This window comes from Dendrobates tinctorius, unplaced genomic scaffold (genome assembly GCF_039654945.1).
Source record: "Dendrobates tinctorius isolate UK_male_01 unplaced genomic scaffold, ASM3965494v1 ptg000111l, whole genome shotgun sequence".
Lineage (NCBI taxonomy): Eukaryota > Metazoa > Chordata > Amphibia > Anura > Dendrobatidae > Dendrobates > Dendrobates tinctorius.
This window is the reverse complement of record NW_027361779.1, coordinates 28,277,329-28,300,171: the sequence shown is the minus strand read 5'-3', so window position 1 is coordinate 28,300,171 and position 22,843 is coordinate 28,277,329. Positions and strand designations below refer to the sequence as shown.

The 22,843-nt window shown below is 43.2% G+C and overlaps 2 protein-coding genes across 2 annotated transcripts in view; both read right to left on the bottom strand.

Moving 5' to 3' along the window:
- CNR1 (cannabinoid receptor 1) overlaps nucleotides 1–22,843 on the bottom strand; it is a 178,366-nt gene that overhangs the window by 116,612 nt on the left and 38,911 nt on the right. The window lies entirely within an intron of this gene.
- On the bottom strand, nucleotides 139–9,477 carry LOC141100930 (uncharacterized). Its single transcript, XM_073589705.1, has 3 exons — nucleotides 7,846–9,477; nucleotides 4,670–6,332; nucleotides 139–151 (listed from the first exon to the last, which is right to left on the bottom strand). Exons 2-3 carry the CDS (start codon nucleotides 5,830–5,832, stop codon nucleotides 139–141), a joined length of 1,176 nt encoding a protein of 391 aa, XP_073445806.1. The 5' UTR covers nucleotides 5,833–6,332; nucleotides 7,846–9,477.

Genomic DNA, 22,843 nt, shown 5'->3' with positions numbered 1-22,843 from the left:
ATTAATGTGCAAGTTCCCAATACATCATTTTGCACTTGTCCATGAATAACACTAAACATTTGTGCTATGAATTCCTATATGTCCCTTCCCACAGAATAGAAACTGAGCCAGATGGAATTGCTTTGCCAGTCCTGTAATTTATTTGAAGCATCTAAAAGAGATTGTTAACATGATAAAGAAAAGACAAGGTTTGCATCTGCAGTCCCTAGATAACGCAGTCCCTAGATAACGCAGTCTCTAGATAACGCTGCAATAAAATACAATTGTTTTAATGGAGGAAGGAAGATGAATGATGCTCAGCAGGTCTACAATAGCAGCAAAATGTAAATGCTGTGTGATGGCCTGTTGGAATATGCCCAGCATTCCGTAATCTCAAAGAGCTCCTGAAACACCTTGGACCCCATGTGGTGGGGCAATATGACTTTGTTACAGCAAATAATCTTCTTTTACTTACTTTGCTGGAAAAAAATGTGACATAGGGAATTTGTATGATTCGCATGTCAGTCATAAACTGAAATTGGATGGAGTAAAATGCTCTAAATGTATTAATAATCACTGAAAGATGTGACGGGAGTATTCTCCAGAGCAAGGAGGGACAACAGGCCTGGGAATAATCCAACAGATTTATTGACCAAAAAACAGGAACAACACGAAGGTAATTTGCAGAGTCCCAAAATAAGTCCACAGGAAACTGATTCGGGGGCACCTCCCGACAATCCTTGTGCCAGATCACAAAACCATAGTCCTTTAAGAGTCCCAGAAATCCACCACGATCACACAGAGGCCGAAGCTTCCTCAGACAGCCTCGTCCTTCTCTTTTAGCATCCAACTCACATCTGATCTTAAAACAAGAACGTATTGTCAGGGCTCCTGGGATCAGCCCATCTGAAGGGGGGTAGGGGTCACACCTACTATTCAATGGTTTGGTCCATCAGAAGATTCTAGAAATGTAAGGGCTCCACTTAGTCTACAGGATGTGTATTGTAGGTTATCTTCTGCTTAGGAAATCAATAGCCAAAGTTCCACTAGCTGTTGACACAAGCCTAAATTAGATTATGGTCCAGGTACATCACAAGACATTGCAAAGTATTGGGGGAAGGAGACATGGTTAATTTACAGCAAATGAACCAGAGAAAAGTTAAATGACATATTATACAAAATACAGGACAGGGCAAAACTACAAATCATGACAATCCCTTCCCCTCCCAATTTGTGTACGTACTAGGGACCTCTACAGGTCACTTGTTAAGTACACACAGGCATGGCTGACAGGACTCAGGGCTCCTCTTGCCTGGACAGTCCATCTGCATTTTGGTGTTGGCTGCCTCTTCTATACTGTATGGTAAAGTTATAGGGCTGCAGTGCCAGGCTCCATCGTAGTAAGCGTCCATTGTCCCCAGAGACTCTGTTCAGCCAGGTGAGGGGATTGTGATCAGTAACCACAGTGAATTCTCGTCCATACAGATACGGCCTTAGTTTACTAAGGGCCCACACTACAGCCAGACATTCTTTTTCAACAGTTGCATAGGCCACTTCTCGGTCCAGCAGTTTCCGGCTGAGGTAGGCAATGGGGTGCTCGTCCCCAGCTGCATTCACCTGGCTGAGGACAGCTCCCAGTCCATAAGCAGAGGCGTCCGTCTGCACAATGAATCTCCTCTTGTAATCTGGAGCAGCCAGAACAGGGTCACAGACCAGAGCGTCCTTCAGCTGGTTAAAAGCCTCATCACAGGCTGGAGTCCAGATCACCAGCCGGGGCATCGTTTTCTTGGTCAGGTCGGTAAGAGGCTTGGCCACAGTGCTGAAATGAGAAACAAATTTTCGGTAATAACTGGCAGTGCCCAAAAAAGCCATAACTTGTTTCTTAGTTTGGGGTACAGGCCAGTCTCTAATAGCCTGGATTTTGGCAGGTTCGGGACGGAGCTTCCCTCCTCCTACTCTATGCCCTAGGTACTGGACTTCACCCATCCCCAATTGGCATTTATCTGGTCGAATGGTTAGGCCTGCTGCAAGAAGCAGGTCAAGAATAACGGCTACTTGGTTCAGATGTTCCTCCCACGTCTGGCTGAAGATGGCGATATCATCCAAGTAGGCACAAGCAAAGTCACCACATCCCCGGAGGATCTGGTCCACCATTCTCTGGAAGGTGGCCGGGGCATTCTTCATTCCAAAGGGCATATTTAGGAATTCATACAGACCAAAGGGGGTTATAAAAGCGGACCGTTCTCTCCCCTCCTCCGTCAGAGGGATTTGCCAGTATCCCTTACTGAGATCAAGGATAGTGACATATCGGGATCCAGCCAGTCGGTCTAGAAGTTCGTCAATACGAGGCATTGGGTAAGGATCACTGACGGTATGGTCGTTTAGTCGTCGATAGTCCACACAAAATCGAGTACTCCCATCCTTCTTGGGTACTAACACCACAGGAGAGGCCCAAGGGCTATGGGAGGCCTGGATTACCCCAAGCTGTAGCATCTCCTCCAGTTCGTGCTGCATGGTGTTTCGAACTGATTCAGGTACCCGGTAAGGAGCCTGTTGTATGGGACGGATGCCCTGAGTGTCCACATGATGTTGGGTGATGGTGGTTCGACCTGGTTGGGATGAGAAAGCAGCACGTCTCTGTTGAAGCACTCCCAGCATCTGGTTTTTCTGTAAGGAATCCAGATGATCTCCCAGAGGAACCTGTTCCACAGTGGATGGGGCTCTCGCTGCTTCCACGAGATCAGGTAGGGAGTCCTCATCCTCTTGACCGTCCTCTGAAGCTAGCCGACAGCTTGCTATCATTGGAAGGGTCCGGTCATGGTACTCCTTAATCATATTCACATGGACAGTCTTTTGTCTTAGCCCCTGATCATCTAAAGCAAGAAGGTAATTGGTGTCATTCAGTTTTCTGAGAACCCGGAAGGGACCCTCCCATGTTGTCTGCAGTTTATTCTGCCAATGGGGAACAATCATTAAGACCTGTTGTCCTTCTACAAACTCCCGGTAGCGTGCTTTACGGTCATACCATGTCTTCTGTCTGGTTTGAGCCATCCGCACATGACTTTGGGCAAAACTAGCAAGTTGGGCCAGGGTTTCTCGCAGCTTTAGGACATAAGGGACAACAGGGGCCCCTGTATCTTCAACTTGCCCCTCCCAGTATTCCTTGAGCAGGGTTAAGGGTCCTCGGACCTTTCTTCCATAGAGTAGTTCAAAGGGGGAGAACCCAGTGGACTCCTGGGGAACTTCCCGATAGGCAAACAAGAGATGGGGTAGGTACTTCTCCCAGTTTGAATCTCTGTCAGTGAAGGCCCTCAGCATATTCTTCAGAGTGCCATTAAATCGTTCACAAAGTCCATTTGTTTGGGGATGATACGGGGTCGTGCGGATCGCTCGTACTCCACAGGTGCGCCACAGACACTGGACCAGCTCTGACATGAACTGGGAGCCTTGGTCCGACAAGATCTCACTGGGAAATCCTACTCTGGTGAAAATGGTAACCAGGGCCTCGGCCACCTTGGCTGCAGAAATACTTGACAAGGCCACCACTTCTGGATATCGGGTGGCATAGTCCACAACAGTGAGAATGTACTGCTTTCCAGATTTACTTGGTTTAGCCAGAGGTCCAATGATATCAACAGCTACTCTTTGAAAGGGTTCTTCTATTATAGGGAGCAGTTGCAGGGGTGCCTTTGGGTGATCTCCGGGTCGCCCTCTACGCTGACATATGTCGCAAGTTCGGCAGAAATGCGCCACTGCTTGGGAAATCCCAGGCCAATAGAAAGATTGAGTCAATCGCCTCTCGGTGCGGGTTTTGCCTTGATGGCCAGCAGTAGGAATATCATGAGCAAGGTGTAATAAGGGAATTCTGTATTTCTGAGGAACAATCAGCTGTTTGCTATAAGTCCAGGGCTTATCTAGGGAGTCGGCATTGGTAACCCGATACAGAAGTCCATTTTCTCTGATAATTCTTTCTCCATTCTCCCCTAGCTGCCCTATTTCAGCTCGAGCTCTAAAACTAGCTAGGGTGGGGTCAGTCTCCACTTCTTGTCTAAACTGAACTTTATCCCAGGTAACATTCATATTATCCCCACAAGAAGAATCACTCACCGGCTGTGACGGCGGTTCTGGTGGCCTCATTTCCATGGATGGGTTGTACACGTCCACATTTGCTGCTCTCTTGGCTTGACTTCGGGTTACCGCACCGACAAAGTGGCAATGAAGATTCCCCACATCATTTCCTAGAAGAACGTCTGCAGGGAGGCCGCTCATCACACCGACCATGCATTGTTTGGCCCCAAAGCCATAATCCAGGGTCACACTCGCTCTTGGAATATATCTCTGGGTATCTCCAGCCAATTCAATGGCAATTCCTGGTCCCTTTTGAATTGCTTCTGGTTGAATTACTCGGGGATCGGCTATGGTGAGAAAAGCCCCAGTGTCACGGAAGCCAACAACTTTTTGACCATCCAGCACGACCTCCTGTAGATGTTTGTGCTGAAGATCAGAAGAACAGGTGGCTGGGGCTCGCACCCCATAGACTCCTGGTAGGGAAGCCAGGATATCAGAGTCACTTGGCAAGTCATCAGGCACTGAATCCATCTCTTCTCCAGGTGAGGGGGTCTGTAGATAATGAACAGGCAAAGGCGGTCTGTAGGTGTTCTGCCTCCGTACACCTGGACATTGGAATTGCATATGCCCGGGCTGCCCACATCCATAGCATCTGCGCTCTGGGATTCTTCCACCACGTCGTAGTCCCAAAGGTGGAGCAGGAGTAATGCGAGGCACAGTCACACGAAGGTCACCATGAGTTGATGGTCTAGTGGGATGGTGAATATTGGAGGCAGAAGGACCAGGGGCCGCCAGCGTTGGGGGGCTGGTAGTGTTTTTCTCCCTGAGTAGTAATTTTTTCCACTGAGGCTTGATGGTGAGAGCATCATCAGCTAGAGCTGCAGCTTCCTCCACTGTTGCTGGTCTCCTTTCACGCACCCATTCCCGTATCTCAGCGGGGCACTTAAAATAAAACTGCTCTTTTAGGATGACCTGCAGGAACGTTTCCCAGGTTATGGCCTCCTCTGCCTCCAGCCAGCGATGACATATATGTTTGAGTTTGTGAGCATACATCTTGAAGGACACTTCCTCATCACAGGCTAAAGTACGGAACTGAGTCCTGTAAGTGTCTGGGGTCACAGCATAATGTTCTAGAATAGTCTGTTTAATCTCCGCATACTCACAGTTCAACCGAGGGTCCATAGCTCTATAGGCTGCGGCAGCTCCACCCTCTAAGAGCCCCACAAGATGTCGGACGCGCTCCCTTTCCGGGACTTCCATTAATCGACACTGATGCTCAAAGTCCAGGAAGAAGCCCTCAATGTCACCAGAAGCCTCATTAAACGGCTTGAAGTCTTTGCGGGACACTCTGGGGAGTTCCCTCATGGGGGATGCTGTGGGTACAGTCTGTCTGGAGCTTCTCGCTGCCTCCAAAATGATCTCCCTCTCCAGCATTGCCCTCTCCTCCATCCTGCGCTGCCTCTCCTTGGCTGTGCGCATGACCTCCCTCTTATCTTCTATGGTAGCCTCTTCTCCCAGCAAGGCCATCTCCTCCTCGTACCACACAACCCACTGACTTTTTTGGGTATTTACCTCCGACTGCCGCCTTTCCTCTCTTTGCTGTGAGGATCCTTCCTCAGCATCATCTTGCAGGTGAACTTCTTCCAAAGCCTCAATCAGCTGCTTCTTGGAGAGTCCCTTGTAGCTGACTCCCAGTTCACGGGCCTTTGTTTGTAGGTTCACCGCAGTCCAGTTCTTGTACTCTGCGGGGCTGGTTCCAGATGTTGATGGGCCGTTGTCCTTCATTCCTTCTGCTCTGATCCCACTGCTGCCACCAGTTTGTGACGGGAGTATTCTCCAGAGCAAGGAGGGACAACAGGCCTGGGAATAATCCAACAGATTTATTGACCAAAAAACAGGAACAACACGAAGGTAATTTGCAGAGTCCCAAAATAAGTCCACAGGAAACTGATTCGGGGGCACCTCCCGACAATCCTTGTGCCAGATCACAAAACCATAGTCCTTTAAGAGTCCCAGAAATCCACCACGATCACACAGAGGCCGAAGCTTCCTCAGACAGCCTCGTCCTTCTCTTTTAGCATCCAACTCACATCTGATCTTAAAACAAGAACGTATTGTCAGGGCTCCTGGGATCAGCCCATCTGAAGGGGGGTAGGGGTCACACCTACTATTCAATGGTTTGGTCCATCAGAAGATTCTAGAAATGTAAGGGCTCCACTTAGTCTACAGGATGTCTATTGTCGGTTATCTTCTGCTTAGGAAATCAATAGCCAAAGTTCCACTAGCTGTTGACACAAGCCTAAATTAGATTATGGTCCAGGTACATCACAAGACATTACAAAGTATTGGGGGAAGGAGACATGGTTAATTTACAGCAAATGAACCAGAGAAAAGTTAAATGACATATTATACAAAATACAGGACAGGGCAAAACTACAAATCATGACAAAAGAGAAATAGAAAAAAACGGGATGCTACATAATGCAGAACCATAACGAAAAAATTGTGCACTTCATACATGAACAGGTTGCTAGAGGTAGGATGCTTGCCTATATGAAAGGTGTTACTACCTTGGATATAGAAGAATCAGCTGCAGCACATCCTTTCTGATATTATGACCTTTGACCCATAGGTACAATATATTTTCCTTTTTCTGTTTTACCTTGTATACAAAAATCTGATATTTGATAACACATTGTGCCATTAGGAAGGCACTAGTCCAATGCTGAAATATATAGCCCTGCCTTTTTATCAATGTAGTAATTCTTACAAAGAATACCCACTGGATCATTCTTCTTTTTCAGCAGTGCTGTGTTACTCCCACTCTTTTTTATTTTTAAACATTACCAAATTTATTAAGAGGCACAATTATCTTAATTCATTTAGCACATCATATAGTCGGTTTGTCCCTGTCTACTGAAGCCTCCTGGCACATAGGTGAAATGCTTAAGATATTACCATCCTGATTGGGTACACCTTGTTGAGGTGGGATGGCCTTTACACTTTTTTAATCAAAATAGTGTCAACAAAGTTATTTACATGTACTATTACTGTTTACTAGTGGTGAGCGAGTATACTCGTTGCTCGGGTTTTCCCGAGCATGTTCGGGTGTCCTCCGAGTATTTTGGCGTGCTCGGAGATTTAGTTTTCGTCGTCTCAGCTGCATGCTTTGCGACTTGTAGACATGCAGAATACATGTGGGGATTGCCTGTTTGTTATGGAATCCCCATATGGATTCAGCTTGTCCAGCAGCCGCAAATCATGCAGCTGCATCGACACAAACTGAATCTCCGAGCACGCCAAAATACTCGGAGGACACCCGAACATGCTCGGAAAACCCAAGCAATGAGTATACTCACTCATCTCTGCTGTTTACTTTCCTACTTGTTTACTTACAACAGGGTATTTGCTCGTTGCTTCTATCCTAAGTTTTGTCTGTTAATGGCCGCAGTGTGAATGTGTACTTATGCATTGTGCTTATACCAAGAGGTGTGCTGGCCCATTTCTTTGGTTTTGCTATATTTCCTTCCATTCTGTACATATAGGGGCATGCCCCGCCTTCCACTTGTATATATATGACTTTACACAGACAAGGGAATTACAGTCAGGCATGGATTCTGCTCTGCTCCCCGTTAATTGAGGCCTGATGGCACATAGAGAAGTAAAACTACTTGAGATAGAGATATCCTGAATGAGTACACCTTGTCACAATGGGATGACTTACACTTTTTTGATCAAAATAGTTTTAGCCAAGTACACTTTATTATTTAAATGTACCATTACTATTTATTTACTTACCTACTTACTGCAGGGTATTTATTTTAGATTTTGTGTGTTACTGGCCACATTTTGAATTTACACCTCCACATTGCACTTATACCTAAAGGTGTGCTGGCCCATTTCTTCCGTTTGATTTAGCATATCATGGGCAGCGCTAAAGAGAAAACAAAATATATGAACACTAAGCAGGCTTAAAGTACCACTCCAGCATTGTTTTTTTTCAAGCTGGAGTGGTGCTACCAACCTAAGTTCCCTAAGCCTAGTCTTATACTCAACAGCCAACATCTTCAGCTGATCCCGGCGCCACTTTTATCCCACTCCATCATCTTGTGACTGCAACTTCTGTCTGACCCAAAGTCAGATTTAATGGTCACAGGCGCTCAATGTCAGTCTGTGGGAGCCTCATTCTGGCCTTTATCTAGCTCTCATAGATTTACATTGAGTTGTGACTTCCGGATCGGTCCACCAAACACTAGAGCCTTTCGGAATGTCACAGACAGCTGGAGAATGACCAGTGCAGCGCCAATAAAGCCTGAATACGGGAGCTGAAAAGTATAAGGCTAGGGGCAGGGAACTTAGATTAGTAGCATCACTCCAACGCTACAATAAAAAAAATGTTTGGCTGTACTCCTCTTTCTGTGTGGCCAAATCCCATTCTGCATAGAGATGAGAATACTATCAAATAAGGTGAGTATAATAATTTACAACTTTTTTATGCCACACAACTGGCACAAATCAATTAATAAATTAATTAATTAATAACACCCAGAGAAGGCTAATTATGATAAATAGGGCCCTAGGGCAAGATGTAATATAATAGTATTTTTATGGTTAGAACTTTAACCTTTATCTAGCATTTCATTTAAAATATGCTCTACCATATGTTATTACTATTGCCAGTTTTCATATACCATTGTATCGTGTTTTTTCATTTTCAACTTGATGTCATACCATGCTAAACTGTACGATACATTACTGACATCTTCTCTATCCCCTATCTTCTACTCACGATGCTATTAAATGACTCAGATGATTTAAAGTGGTGAAATATAAAGCAAAACAGGTTACAAGTGCAGGGAATGGACGTCAATATAGATGTACCCTTTTCTTGAATCTCTCAAAATTTCACATGAGGTTAAAATATCAAATCAAATTCAAAACCCCTGTCTCATTATTGACAAGGACAGGCATAATAAACCACAAACCATTAGATATTAAGACAGGAAATGGCTTGTATCTGTAATAAAAAGAACAGAGTGAAGAACGTTCATCGATTCCAGGACTTAGCCGGAGTGATAGCAATTCTTCCGTAAGCAGCGTCGGCTAAAAATTTATATAGTGTACTAAATGATCTATTATAAGTCATTAAGGTCTCAAGCAAAGTACCGTATTATGTCTGCTATAGACTGCCCATAATCCATAGCCTACAAGGCCATACCTAACAACAGTATGTCCCCAATTCCATACATTCAGTGTTTGTTGTTAGATTTTTTTTATGAATCCCCACAAAAAAAATTATTGTTCCCTAAAAATCCATATAATATGATTATTCTACTCTAGAAACACTGTTATTGGAGCAGAATGTCTCTCTAAGAGAACCGTTTTAAGACACCATATGGCACACAAATTGCCTACAGCTCCATGGTGCAGACCAACAGAGACTAATTTACCTTGCTACAGCCTTAAAGTCATAAAATTCCTGACTGAGCATACTGCATTTTTTCATGTACAAGTTCCTATACAAATCTGTCCAGAATTCACTGGACTTTTCTTGCGAATACATAAACTATACAGTATATTACAGCTATGGTTCATATTTTTTAGATAGTGCTACCTTTAACCTTTCCTTAACTTTATCCATTGGTAAAAAATAGTTTTTGCTGATACCAGCAACATGGGGAAGAAAGGTAATTACTATCTGATCTTTGCCCTGCATGAATAGACATTGCTGAATATGCTGAGAATTGAAGGACTTTGTTCCACATGATCTATAAATAAAATTTCATAATAAGTCAAAAAGGCGGGGAACAGAATTGAAAAACAGGGCAATCCTTTTCTCCTTCCCAATTATACTGTATATAAATCTTGTCATATTACACTAATGCTAAAACAGGAAAGCAATTCAATTATTACTTTACTGAATTTCCTTTCAGGAAAAGATCAGCTCTCCTCCCAATTTAATACATTACATCATTACAGATGTTGTAAATGTGAGGCGTGGATTATCACAATTTATGGTTTTAACACCATTTTGCTTTTTTACCCAATGAGAAGAAAAACAGAAAAAGCAGCTCAAACTCATGTTAGATAAGGGTAAATTAAAGTTATTCTCTTCTGTTTTCACAACTTGATGGAAGATAAATCTTAGAACTACGCTCAGTATATCTGAAAAATATGGGTTAGTTAAGCCATGCACTGTGAAGCCATATTTCAGCTTTATTCTCTTTACATTGTTTGCTTTCACCATAATCTAACGAAATAGTTGAGTAACTTCGTAAATGTGACACTACTTCTCTTGTTCTGGTGCTAAAATGCAGCTGCTCTAGGCCACGTTCCCACAATGAGGTTTTGGTGAGTTTTTGAGGCACCATTTCTGCTCCTATTGTGTAAATTAGGTTACTTGCCTTTTCTCATTGTACTTTTGAGTGCGCTTATTCTGAGGAAACGCAATTAAAACGCATGTGTCTTTTTTACTTGCAGATTTTATGCATCTAATGCAAGTCTATAGGAGAAATCTGCATATAAAACACATATAACGTGGCTGTTAGAGGCAGATGATGGCTGTGTAAATTAGCCATCATCTGCTGGGAAAGATGCAGGCCAACTTGTGAGTCCACATGAAAGGCAGGGACACTACATTCTGGAGCAAATTTTTCTTAAACTACCCCAATATAAATTCAAGTAATCCTTTAAATTGTCTGGTAAATTAGTGTCCTAATACTTTCAGCTTTGTGTTTTAAGTATTGTAGCACTGGATTTGTGCCCCATTCCCTATTGTTTCCTTATACCTAGAGATGTTGTTCCCCTTAAAGCTCAATACTTTATAGTAACAGTTTCTGATATCCATAGGATGATTACCAATTTCATCTTGTGTTTCACAATTTTTATAAAGTATTGCTGACATGCTGAGACTTGTTTCCATGGTTAATTATGTACATGTGGTCCATGTACAGAACTACAGACATGTAACATGAAAGTCATACTCCTTCCCTTCATTCATTAGCACAGGAGATCATACATTATAGTCAGTAGTACTAATAATGCTGCCATGTACAATAGATTATTGTAGCATTCCAACTTGGAAAACACCATCTATACCAGGACCACCATCAGGGCAATACTGCCCTTACTGCCCTATGTGGCCTGAAGAGCAGCAGAACAGAGTGGGACCCATGCCGCGCTCTTGTGCTTCTGCTCACCAGGCCCCATCGTTCAGTAAAGTGCTGTGCACTGCGGCACACATGTCAGCGCTGGGGCATGGGAGCTTTCTTGGAGCTGTGCACAGCTGTCTAACCTTGATGGCTGTGCAGCTCCCACTCCCTCTGTCTTCTCTGTACTTTCGGTCAGGTGATGTCACGTACCCAATGTCATCATCACGTACATGCTGACATGATGTAATGGGGGTGAGGGCCCAGGGAACTGCACATGATGAAGTGGGAGGGTTGAGGGGGACTGCACATGTTGAAGTGGGGGTGAGGGTGACTGCACATGATGAAGTAGTGGGGGGTGAGGGCTCGAGGGACATGATGAAGTGGAGGGGTGAGAGGGACTGAACATGATAAAGTGGGGGGAGTAAGACTGCACATGATGAAGTGGGGGGTGAGGGTGACTGCACATGATGAAGTAGGGGGGGTGAGGGGGACTGTGACTGCACATGATGAAGTGGGAGGATAAGGGGGACTGCACATGATGAAGTGTGTCTGAGTGGAGACTGCACATGAAATGAGAGGGGGATAGGGGGCTCCAAATGATGAAGGGGAACTGCAAATTAAAGTGGGGTGAGGGGGACTGTAAATGATGAACTGAGTGTGAGGGAGGGGACAGCAATTGAATTGAAGGTGAGGAGTGGGGAGAGCAAATGAATTGAAGGTGGGGATTGGGAGAGCAAATGATGATCTGTTGGAGAGCACATAATGATGAATTTTGAGGGTGGGGGAGTAAATGATGTATTGAATGTGGGGTAGAGCAGTTGATAATGAATAGCAGGTGGAGAGAAAGACATGACAATAAATTGGGGTGGAAGAGGCAAGTAAATATAATGAATCGGGGTTAGGGACATACAGTAGTGGGGGGCATTGAGGATGAAGTGACTGGTAATGATAATGAGCAGAGGGTGAGGGTGGGAGAGAGAGAAGACATCCCATAATGAACTGGGTGGAAGGGGCATGTAAATATAATGAATCAGGGCTGTGGGGGGACGCTGAGGATGCAGTCACTCATATTGATTTGGGGAAAAGAGTTCAGGTGCTAATTAATTTATATATTAAGTTAGAGAAAGTGGCTATGTATAGTTAGTGACACCACAGTGGTGGATTATAATTTATATTTAGAATGGTGGGTTGCATAATAACAGCCAGTTATAGATTAATGGTGGGTGCACATCTCTATTCAGATGTGTAGTGTAAAAGAAAGGGAAAGTGGGGAATGTGCTCTGGAAGTGGTGCTCTAGATAACTGTGTTCTTTTATGCAGGGACAAGTCCTGGCTGGAAGAAGTGGTGGCAGTCTGCGCTGGACGTAAAAGAAAAGCAAAGATGAAGGACTTCAGCTAGAGATGTCACTGGTGAGTCAGTATGTTACCTGCACACTGACACTATACACTGTAAACTACAGTATATGCAGGTCCTGTGTATAATGTCACCGGTGATCACTGTATTATGTGTACACTGACACTTTACACTGTATACTATATACAGAGGTCCTGTGTATAATGTCATAAGTGATCACTGTATTACCTGTACACTGACACTGTATACAGAAGTCCAGTGTATGTCACTGGTGATCCCTGTATTACCTGTACATTGACACTATATACAAAGCTCCTGTGTACAATGTCACTGGTGATCACTGTATTACCAGTACATTAACACTGTATACTATATACATAGCTTCTGTGTATAATGTCACTAGTGATCACTGTATTACCTGAATACTGACACTGTATACAGAGTTCCTGTGTATAATGACACTTAGTATTGTGTTTTCTTTAATTAATGATCAGTATTGTAGTACTTGGTCACTATCTGGTGGTGTTTGTTCCTTGTATATGGTATTATTTGGTCACTATGTGATGGTAATATGTGATCTAGACATGGTGTTGCGGTATTTGCTCTTTGTATGTGCTATTAATGGTTATTTTTAAAAAAAAAATGTATGTGACTCCCTCAAAGAAAAATACATTTAATATATAAAGCTCAATGTGGGTGTGTATGTGTGTGTGTGTGTATGTCTGGGATTGGCATCCGTACCGTCGCAGCTACAGCCACAAAATTTGGCAGAGTCACACGTCTGGACCCCGAGAGCGCCACAGGCTATGTTGTGAGGTGAAATTTTAACCCCGCGCGTTCCATTTCACCAAACAATTTTGCCCCTATCTACATAATGGGGAAAAAGTGTGTGTGTATCAAGCCCCTCCCCTCATTATGATCTCATAATGGTTACCATGGCGACGCTGATGTCATCATAGGTTGCAAGCCCGCCCCTCATTATGATGTCATAATGGTTGCCATGGTGACGCTAATGTCATAATTGGTTGCAATGGTGAAGATGCTGTCATAATGGTTGCCATGGTGACGATGTTGTCTTAATAGGTTGCAATGGTGACGGATATGTCATAACGGTTGCCATGGTGATGATGATGTCATAATGGGTATATGGGCATGGGACTATGGGATGGAGGATGTGTGATGGGTATATGGGCACTGGACTATGGAATGGAGGATATGTTTGATGGGTATATGGGCATGGGACTATGGGATGGAGGATATGTATGATGGGTATATGGGCATGGTACTATGATATGGAGGATGTGTGATGGGTATATGGGCATTCGACTATGGGATGGCAAATATGTATGATGGGTATATGGGCATGGGACTATGGGATGGAGAATATGTATGATGGGTATATGGGCTTGGGACTATGGGATGGAGAATATGTATGATGGGTATATGGGCACTCGACTATGGGATGGAGGATATGTATGATGGGTATATGGGCACGGGCCTATGGGATGGAGGATAATTATAATTTGTTATAACTAACCACAGTTAGTTACTATGCCCAGGCAGCGCCGGGCTCTTCAGCTAGTAAAAATATAATTATATTTCATAGGTTAGAGTAGAGTAGGGACAGGCTAAAAGAGTCTATCCTGTTGTGGTGGTGGTGGCTTAAAAATTATTTTCGCCAGAACAAAAGCTGCTGGTTATGAATGTGATCTGGTGTTTGATGGGAACTGTTAACATCTGATTGGTGAGGACATGGTGGAGAAGTTGAGTTTTTCCAAGAGTGGGTGGTGGGACTGTGGAAGGTTTGAAGGGTTGAGGCAGAGCTGGGGTGAAGCCTGGGTGGAGTTTCAATGGGGCCCGAAAATTTTGCCAGTATGGGGCAGCCCTGATCTCTGCCCTTGCAGACATTAACCATTTTAGAAGATTTTTTCTTTCCTTTTGTAGAGTTGATAGCAAAGGCAGATACACAGAAGAAAATGTGCCCCATATCAAACATCATATTGGGAACCTTATCAATAATCCCACTATATCCCTATACTAAAGCAAACCTTTCCATGAGTCCTTCTTAATGAATATAAGGAGAATTATATACAGTGGGTGCATACTTTTCATGAAGAAAAACACGAACTGGATTTCCCACTATAATATAACACATGAAACCTGCATGGTGTACCTCCATGGCATGTACTCCCTCAGATATTGGTGTACCTCCATGGCATGTACTCCCTCAGATATTGGTGTACCTCCATGGCATGTACTCATTTTGTGAATTTCCTAGTAAAAACCCTAAGCTACCACAAGCCTAGAGTAAAGTGACAACTTGCGATGCTGCTGTCTTATGAGAAGACATCTTCATCATTAAGATTTGTGCATGTATAAAAAAATGTTTCTGACTACATATGCTGTGTTATGCTTGTTTATGCATTATTACTAAGATTGCTCAGGCGTTAAATTCACAGTTAGTGTTCTCCTTCACAGCTAAAAGCACCCATTTAGAATATAATTTTTTTGTGATCTCATAATCTCATAAAAGCTCTCTTCAAATTATGCCATAAACATTTGGTACAGTTTTTTTTCTATAATAAAAGATTGGTATGACACAAAAATACAGCACTATGTATGCAGTTCCTTTGCATGTAAATGTACTCGCTCATAAAACAGTATACCATAATAATATCCAACCTGGATCTGTTCACATTTGCTGTAAAATAAAATAGCTATCTTTATTATATACAGCGGTGAAAATGAGTATTTGATACACTGTCGATTTTGCAAGTTTTTCCACCTCCAAAGACAGGAGAGGTCTGCAATTTTTATCGCATGTACACTCCAACTGTGAGAGAAAGATTTTAAAAATGAAAAACAGAAAATCACATTGTATAGTTTTTACATAATTACATTGCATTTTATTGCATGAAATAATTATTTGATCACCTGCCAACCATCAAGAATTCACAGACCTGTTAGTTTTTCTTTAAGAAGCCCTCCTAGTCTGCACTCATTACCTGTATTAATTGCACCTGTTTGAACTAGTTACCCTCTCCACACACTCAATCAATCATACTCCAACCTCTCCATCATGGCCAAGACCAAAGAGCTGTCTAAGGACACCAGATACAAAATTATAGACTTGCACAAGGCTGGGATGGGCTACAAGACAATAGGCAAGCAGCTTGGTGAGAAGGCAACTGTTGGCACAATTATTAGAAAATGGAAGAAACACAAGATGACTGTGAATCTTCCTCATTCCATTGGGGGATGGATAACTCTGAGAAATGTCAGGAATAAGCCCAGAACTATAAGGGAGGACCTGCTCAATGACCTGAAGAGAGCTGGGACCACAGTCTAAAACATTATTGTTAGTAGCAAACTATGCTGTCATGGAGAAAAATCATGCAAGGCATGCAAGGTCCCCCTGCTCACGCTGGCATATGTGCAGTCCCATTTGAAGTTCTCCAGTGACCATCTGGATGATCCAGAGGAGGCTTGGGTGAAATTCATGTAATCAGATGATACCAAAATTGAACTTTCTGGTATCAGCTATACACATTGTGTTTTGAGAAAGAAGAAGGCTGAGTACAACTCCAAGAACACCTTCTCAACTGTGAAAAACTTTGGGGACAGGACAACTGTTCCGTGTTGAAGGGAGGATGGATGTGTTCATGTTTTGCAAGATTGTGGCCAACTACCTCCTTCCATCAGTAATAACATTGAAGATGGGTCATAGCTGGGTCTTCCAGCAACTAATGTGTGGCTCCATAAGCATTTCCAGGTCCTGGAGTGGCCTAGCCAGTCCCCAGATCTGAACCCAATAGAAAATCTTTGGAGGGAGCTGAAACTCAGTATTTCCCAGCGACAGCCACAAAACCTGAAAGATCAGGAGAAGATCTATATGGAGGAGTGGGCCATATTCTCTGCTGCAGTGTGCAAATTTGTTTAAGAACTACAGGAAACGTCTGGACTCTGTAATTACAAACAAAGGTTTCTGAACCAAATGTTAAATTCTGATTTTCTATTGTTTGAAATACTTACAGTATTTCATGCAATAAAATACAAATTAATTATGTAAAAATCATACAATGTAATTTTTGGGACTTTTTTAAGATTCTGTCTCTCACAGTTGAAGTGTACCTACGATAAAAATTGCAGACCTCTCCATTCTTTTGAGGTGGGAAAACTTGCAAAATCGTCAGTGTATGAAATACTTATTTGACCCAATGTATGTCATTAATTCTTGTAGAATATAAAATCCAAAACATAATCATCAACAGACTGAATGATGTTGCACCAGTTTTGCAGTAATTTCATAAACAACAAGCATATTTCTATCATCAGTTATCTGGTTTAAAAAACAAGGAACTAGCTGTTTTACAATAACGAGTTCCTTCTTGTTAGTTATTATACACATAGTTATCTCTCTGGTTTTGAGGATGGTTTCATTACCATAGTTTTGATTGGTTTAAGGCTATATTTACACATCCGTGTGAGTTTCGTTTGAAAAAAACAGGCTGATTTTTTTTCTCATGTGTCACTCTAGCTGTATCCTATTTGCTTGCAATTTTTAATTTTCCTTTTTTTATTCACTCAAGAGGCATGCTTGCCTCCAAGTCAATAAAAAGACTCTGAGAAGGTCACATTTTTACTTATTATCACTTAGCAATAAATCTGTTGGACATAAAAGTAAGGCAGCAGCAAATCGAAGCCTTCAAATTTTTTATGGATACCCATTAAGTTGTTTGGCTAAGTCTGATCAGAAAAGACAGGTTAGAATAAGACATGCTCTGAGTCTCATTATTATTATTTATTTATATAGCACCATTAATTCCATGGTGCTGTACATGAGATGGGGTTACATTAAAATACAAATATCACTTACAGTAAACAAACTAACAATGACAGACTGGTACAGATGGAAGAGGACCCTGCCATTGCGGGCTTACATTCTCCAGGATTATGGGGAAGGACACAGTAGGTCGGGGGTTGTAGTAGCTCCGATGGTGCTGGGGTGGCCATGTGGTCATTACAGGTTGTAAGCTTTCTTGAAGAGATGGGTTTTCAGGTTCTGTTTGAAGGATTCAATGGTCTGGCATACAAAAGGATTGTGGTGGTTGGACAGCAAAGACTTGCCTTGTTTGGGCTATCTTATTTTTAAAGTTAGTGGCAAAGTCCTTGGCAGAGATTAGATAAGTCTGAGGGAGCAGTGGTGGACAACTGTTTGGCATTGTGCGATAAGGAAGATACAAGGATGTAAAGTAGGACTGTTTAGCAGAGGTGAGAGATGATTTGAATGTGAGTGTTGCTTGTTTGAGTGCAGTGAAATCATCTTGCGAATGCGTTTTCTTCCAATGCCGCTTTGCAATTCTGGATGCTTGCCGAAGATTTTTAGTGATATTATTGTGCCAGGGTTGTCTATTGATTTGTTGCAATCTGCTATGCATGACAGGGGCGACCGAGTCGATGGCTTATGAAAGAGTGGCATTGTAGAAACTAGTGACAGTGTCTGTATCGTGGAGTGAGGATATGGATGCCAGTGGTTGAATAGAGTCAGAGAGCGTGTGGGGTCTAGGAGTGCAAGGTTTCTGCAGGGGTGCGTATGTTGCTGGATATGGGTGACAGGTGAGGTGGACAGGGATGAGAAAGTGAGTAGATGGTGGTCAGATAGAGGGAGGGGGAGGAAGTTAGATAGGGAGCAGAGACGGTTGAAGACCAGGTCTAATGTATGTCCGTCTGTGTGGGTGGCTGCGGAGGACCACTAAGTAAGTCCAAAAGAAGTAAGGGACAGGAGTTTGAAGGCTGCCGACTAGTGGGTGTCAATGGGGATGTTGAATTCACCAATGATGATGGTGGGAATGTCAGCAGATAGATAGATCTTAGGTATACTCCCACGATGAGCTGTTGGTGAGTTTTTGTTGCTGCAAATTTTCAAAAAATCAAGTAACCTATCTTACTTAATGAGTGTAGAAATGGTGCAGAAAGTCTGCAACATCAAAAACTCACCAAGAGCTCATCCTGGGAACGGAGCCTTACACTCAGATCTGTAATTTTAGCAGATGTGTGAATTGATCCATTCAACTCTATGGTTCCTTGTGCTGTCTGATAAACTCATCCAACTTTCCTTCATCCCACTTAATTCCCCAACCTGATCTAGCTATAATAATAGGTGATATCATACTTCCCCTGTACCGGAAGTCCATTTCATTAAAGCAACATTTGACTGCATTGTCCTTCAACTCTCACATCCAAGCTCTTGCCACCCACCTCCTGCTGTCTCTAACTCAAAAATATATATATTTTTTTTCTTCCTCTCTTGGCAGAAAACGCAATTGAAAATCCATGTGGATCTGATGCGCTTTTGATGCGCTTTTGATGCGGATTTTCATGCGTTTTTTCCATGCAGATTTATATGCATTTTTCTAAGCTAAATAAAGATTTATTATTTAACAAAAAAAGAATTGTGATGTCATTTCTTTGTACAACCTCTTTTTTTACATACTCCATTGAAGACCATAATATCATTACATACCATGTTCACATATAATGTTTACACACACGAAACATATATAAGTAAATATCTATAGATAGATATATCTATAGATAGATAGAAATATCTATAGATAGATACAGTATATCTATAGCTATATCTAGCTATAGATATATCTATCTTTAGATATACCTATCTATCTGTCTATATATCTATAGATATCTATCTCTCTATAGATATATCTATCTCTCTATATAGCTATCTATCCACTTCAAGTTTCTCGCGAGTGTGACCCCGGCCTTAAATGCAATATCTGTTTAATTTTTTAAAAAAAGGGAAAAAAATATTGCGTGGCAAACCCAGAACAGGGAAAGCCAGCAACTGGGGGCAGATGTTTATAGCCTGGGAAAGGGACAATACCCATGGAGCTTCCCAGGCTATTAATATCAGCTCACAGCTGTATAATTAGCATTTACAGGTTATTAAAATAAGGGAGCACCACAAAAAATTACATGGTGTCTCCCTGTAATTAATAACCAGAAAAGGCTGTGCAGACAGCTGCGGGCTGATATTAATAGCCTAGAAAGGGACCATGGATATTGCCCCCCCGACTACATACACCAGCTCTCAGCCACCCCAGAAATGGCGCATCTCTAAGATGACACACTGACCGGAGATAATACTCCCGCAGTGTACTTCATTAGAGTTTGTGCTGTCACTTTATAGCACTACCGCAGCATGAGAATTTTCTCACGCAGCAGTGCCGCAAGTGACAGTATGAACCCAGGTGACCTCTAGGTGGTGGAGGGATACACTGCAGAGGATCACCTCTGGTCCCTGTACACCAGAGCCCCTGTAGAATGGTCACATCTCCAGATGTGACAGCTCTAGACGGGAGATCGTTGTGGGACAATCATTATTAAATGGATTACATCGGAACACGGAGTATACTGTTGGTTTATTATTTTATTTTTTTTGCAGGTGATCAAGCGCGTTGGGGATTAGCTGTTTGGTGAGTATGTACTGTATGTGTATTTTTTTTACTATTCAACACAGTAGCCAGATGATGGGACTTCTGTCCCATCATCGGCTAATGCTGTCACTGTAGCAGACATAGCAGGATGGGACTAGTAGTCCCATCGGATGATGCCTGCCTATACCCAGACCTGCATACACACACACAGCCGCACACACACACAGATACATGCAGAGACCCGCACACACACATATTCACACAGACACCGGCAAACAGACCCACACATATTCTCCGCAAACACAGCCTCCGCCCACACACGTAGTCTCCACCCAAACACTCTTCCTCCTCCCTATGTGCAACATTTTTTGCACGCAACACTGCAGCAAAACTGCAAATCTTTTACACCTGCGTTTTTTGCTGCGGATTTGACTGACTCAATGGAAGTCAATGGGTGCAGAAACGCTGCAGATGCGCAAAAAGAATTGACATGCTGCGGAAAATAAAACACTGCAAATCTGCAGCATGTGCACACCAATTCTGAATTTCCCATTGGCTCTCATTGGTTTTGCACTACACTGCGGATTTGATGCAATTACATGCATCCGAAAATGCTGCGGATCCACATCAAAATCTGCAATGTGTGCACATAGCCTTAGAGATGAGCTAATATTTCAATGTTAAGATTATGTTTGCCAAATTTGGAATATTCGCCAATTAATTCATCGAATATTAACTGAACATAACCGAACACCATTCACCTTAATGAGAGGCTAGAACAAACGCATATATAACACCTTAGAATGGCCCCAAATGCTGCCAAGACACATCAAATGAGGGGACAAACATCAGGAAAGTGGCCTCAATTCACCCACAGTACAAATTGCAGCATGGAACTGCAGTAATCAGCCAGGAATGAGGTATCGGGGTCTGGGACAGCATTTACAGCTTTCAATTGAACGTCACAGTAAGACAGGGTGGGTGAGGGATTGATGTAGGGCCACTTTGCAGGGAGCGGTGATACCACATGCAACACCTCTACCTGCTTTCATGCTGAGCCACACTTAGGTGGCACAAATATCAGTATTCTAGACTACCATTGTCAGAAAAATTTAAGGATAGTTACACGGGTAGTTGAGTCCAAGGAGATGGAGACCTGACAGTCTCAGAGCCCTACTGCTACAGACCCAACCAGTAGTCTACACATTTACAAAAAATAATGGCAGACATCAACAAAGTGGCATCAATTGCAATACGGTAGAATTAATATAGCGGGGACCGACACCTCTTCCACTACAGCCAACTCAGCAGATGGAGACTGTAAAGGGCAAGGTGGTGGAATCACTATTCTGTATCCATCTGAAAGCCTGGAAGGGGCGTAACTAGGTGGCCTACCAAATCCCACACAAACAAGTGGCAGCAGGTGAAAACTGCGGCCCAAAAGGTACAAAAAGGTGGCACCAGGTGTTACTCTATCGCTGACCTACAGAATCTACCAGCTGGCCCCCTACAGTGGGAAAGCTGAGAAGACCCAAAGGAGGGATGAAAAATGCAGGCAGGCACTTTAGGGATGCTGGAACCATGGGTGCGCAGATGGGACCGGCTGAGGAACAGAAAAGCACTAGCAGGTGTGGGCTGGACCAGGTGCTACACAGATGGTTGCTGAGAGGTGCGATCTGGAATGGCTGCTGGACAGAAGAGCACAGACAGGTACGAGTAGATGGGTACAGACAGGTAAGAGCAGAAGGGTACAGGGTATACAAGCAGACAGACAGACCTGGGGAACCTGACAACTAGCGAGCATGCAAGGCAAACTAACAACGTAGCTCAGGCACCTCCATATTGGAGAAGCCTTAAATAAAAGGTGTCAGCTAGCTACAGGTTGGGGATACCTTAGGTTCATGCGGGCGGTCTCTTTAAGAAGGAGGGAGGGTGCGAGTGCACTCTCTAAGTATAGTTTCCGGTCCTACAACTGAACCTTGGTGGACACCGATACATAGGGGGCAAGATGAGGAGGTGGTGTGTGAGTGGAAGACACTAAACATCCTGTCTGTTAGGTAGGAGGAGATCCAACAAAGGGCCAAGTCTGTAATGTCAACAGATCAGAAAATCTTTAGTAAAAGGAAATGGTCCACTGTGTCAAAGAGAGATGCCAGGTTCAGGAGGAGGAGTAAAAACTTGCGTTGCTTTCATTTGGCGGTTAGTATGTCGTTGGTGACTTTAGTAAGGGCAGATTCAGTGGAATGGTGAGGTCTGAAGTCAGATTGTTCGCGGTCAAAGAGGGATCAAGAGGAGATATGGGAGGACAGTTCAAAATGGACATGTTGTTCCAGTAGTTTTTTGTGGCATATGGGGAGAAATGATATGGGGTGATAGCTATACACAGAGGATGGGTCAAGGGTGAGCTTCTTGAGGATGGGTGTGATCGAGGTGTGTTTCAATCAGGAAGGAAGACACCAGTTGTTAGTGACAGGTTAAAGAGGTGGGTTATGCTTGTGATGAAGACTGTGGTAAAGTCACAGGTGGTGAGGCAAAGTATTAAGCTGAGATGAGAGCAGAGGGAGGGGGAACTGGTGGATGCAGGAAATAATTGAAAGTACTGAATAGCTGTTTAGGGTTGTGAGACAGGTATGATATGAGGGATGAGAAGTTGGTTTGATTTGTTGCAGTCAGAATTTGCGCAGCATTTTTACAACTTCTGTTACTGGCCGGGCAACTCCGCTCCTTTTCTTTGGCAGCAGTAAAACGGTATGCTTTGTAGTAGATGAGAGCCATAAAGAACATGTGCTCCAGTAGATGGCAAATGCTGCATCAAGTGGCCTCTGGTCCTCTTCCTC